The sequence below is a fragment of the Trametes versicolor genome (assembly GCF_000271585.1).
Source record: "Trametes versicolor FP-101664 SS1 unplaced genomic scaffold TRAVEscaffold_1, whole genome shotgun sequence".
Lineage (NCBI taxonomy): Eukaryota > Fungi > Basidiomycota > Agaricomycetes > Polyporales > Polyporaceae > Trametes > Trametes versicolor.
This window is the reverse complement of record NW_007360321.1, coordinates 3,889,442-3,891,692: the sequence shown is the minus strand read 5'-3', so window position 1 is coordinate 3,891,692 and position 2,251 is coordinate 3,889,442. Positions and strand designations below refer to the sequence as shown.

General features: G+C 58.9%; 1 protein-coding gene across 1 annotated transcript in view; it reads left to right on the top strand.

Annotated features, from left to right (window-relative positions):
- Positions 1 to 372: 372 nt before the first annotated feature.
- TRAVEDRAFT_109943 (uncharacterized protein) overlaps positions 373 to 2,251 on the top strand; it is a gene marked incomplete at both ends in the record, with an annotated part of 2,050 nt that continues 171 nt past the window's right edge. The window contains 6 exons of the mRNA XM_008035043.1: positions 373 to 672; positions 730 to 822; positions 886 to 1,078; positions 1,132 to 1,392; positions 1,453 to 1,636; positions 1,691 to 1,821. Coding sequence (XP_008033234.1) covers positions 373 to 672; positions 730 to 822; positions 886 to 1,078; positions 1,132 to 1,392; positions 1,453 to 1,636; positions 1,691 to 1,821 — 1,162 coding nt within the window. The remainder of the gene's footprint in view (positions 673 to 729; positions 823 to 885; positions 1,079 to 1,131; positions 1,393 to 1,452; positions 1,637 to 1,690; positions 1,822 to 2,251) is intronic.

The window sequence follows — 2,251 nt, the reverse complement described above, 5'->3', positions numbered from 1 at the left end:
ACCTCGCACGCGACCCAGGCTGCGCCTCGCGGTCTGTTTCTCCGGTCCGACCACCTATCGCCCACTTGCCGCAGATGCTCCTCGAGCTTGTCTCCCGCCGACCGCCACCACACCCCACCCTCGGGCGCCCGCAAGATGTACATCCACGTCCCCCTCCTGCTCCTCCTGCTCGCCACTGCCACACCCAGCGACGCTGCGTTGTTCTCGCGCGACTCCGAGTCCTGACTCTCCCGCGCAGCGCGACACGTTCGCCGTCACGTAATCAACCGGCGCACTGGCCTCCTCGACGTCCGTCGCCTCGCGTACACAGGCATCTGCCTTCCGCAGCAGTAAGCGTAGTACACTCAATATATCTCGTTCCAGTCGTCGGATATGTACTGCGTGAACAACGGGAACACAGGGCTCGGGATTGCAAATAATGGCACTAATGGCAACAGTGGGTCCAGTGCTCCGAGTTCGAGCGATACGGGTATCTCACCGAGTGCTTCTTCCGCCGCCGCCTCGCATGTTGTGTCGTCTTCACCAACTCCGACGACCTCTCCGACAAACGCTGCAACCACCACAACGAAAGCAGCCGCAACACAATCGACAAGTCCTGCCACTGCCTCACCGACCGCAACCGGGAGCTCCTCGGGCAGCTCCTCATCGCCGTGGAAAGTTGCGCAGAGCTACGTGCGTTGTGCCTTCACCTCCGATTACGCCACAATTTGACACATTTATCTCTTGTAGGAAGGTGACACTTTCTTCGACGGGTGGGACTTCCAGAACTCTCCAGACACAACGACGCACGGTGTCGCGCAATATGTGGATAAAGACACGGCCGTAAGTTTACTATATCGCCGGATATCTTGTGCTGCAGGATATCGCGCTGACTCAGATATCTAGAACTCCTCTAATCTCACCGAGATCAACGCCGCGGGGAATGCTATCATGCGAGCGGAGACGACCGGGACTGTGGCGACCTACCGCAAGAGCATACGCATAACCTCGCAGTACAGCTACACCGGCGGCCTAGTTGTGCTAGATGCTGTACATATGCCGACGGGTTGCGGGACATGGCCAGCTTTTTGGAGCAACGGTACGTGCTATCGCGAACGTTATAATGTGCCGCGACTGACTTTATTGCAATAGGTCCAGGTTGGCCTGCGGGCGGCGAGATCGACATGGTAGAGGGTGTCAATGACTACACCAACAACCAGGTGACGCTCCACACGGCGCCCGGTTGCAGCATGCCCTCCTCGGACCCTACCACGCTGGGCATTTCCGGCTCTCTGATTGGCGGGACGGATTGTGCCGCTGCGGACACCGCGAACGCAGGGTGCGGCGTGCGCGCAAGCGAAACGAACTCGTACGGTGCTCCGTTTAACGCTATGGGCGGCGGTGTCTATGCCAGTAAGTTCTGATCCTATATCGGATGGCACGATGCTGATCGCGGGATTCTGCAATTTGTAGCGCTATGGGACGACGACGGGATTAAGACCTGGTTCTTCCCGCGCAGCTCGATACCCTCAGACCTATCGAGCAGTGCGCCACAGCCAACGACATGGGGCACGCCCATGGCCGCATTCGCAGCCTCGTCATGCGACCCGTTCAAGTACTTCTATCAGCACACAGCTATCTTTGACACCACCTTCTGGTATGTACCCCGTGAGCATAAGATCCGTGTTTCAGACGCTCACGTTTATTCCAGCGGTGATTGGGGAGGAGGCGTGTGGGACGCATCAGGCGTGCCCGGGCAGGATCAGAGCTGTGCCGCGCGCACCGGTGTCGCGTCATGCTCGGACTTCGTGCTTAATAACGGCGCCTCGTTCACTGAAGCCTGTGAGTACCAACGTGTCATTCACGTCGTCGCGCGCAGTGTCTCATGACATCTTTTCTGCAGACTGGGAGGTCAAGAGCGTCAAAATCTACCAGAAGAGCTCATAACGCGCTTCGCGTTGCAGTTCCGCCCGCTTCCGCTGCTATGTGGACCCACCACTGGCCTCCGTTCTTGGATACACAACGCCCCAGCTCGCCTCCCCTGTCCTTCCTTTGTCGGTGATCGAGCGCACGTCGCTGTCAGATCGCCGATCGTCGATCGGCCGCAGCGGACGACAGGGGCGGCGGAGCGGGCGCGCACAAACAGTGCGCTGACCGCGCACACAATGTACAACAACAAGAACGATTGGACGGAATTCTATAGAAGACGCCAGACCGGATCCGCGTCAGCCGTCGACGCCGCTCACGACCCCCACGACTCATTATATCCCAT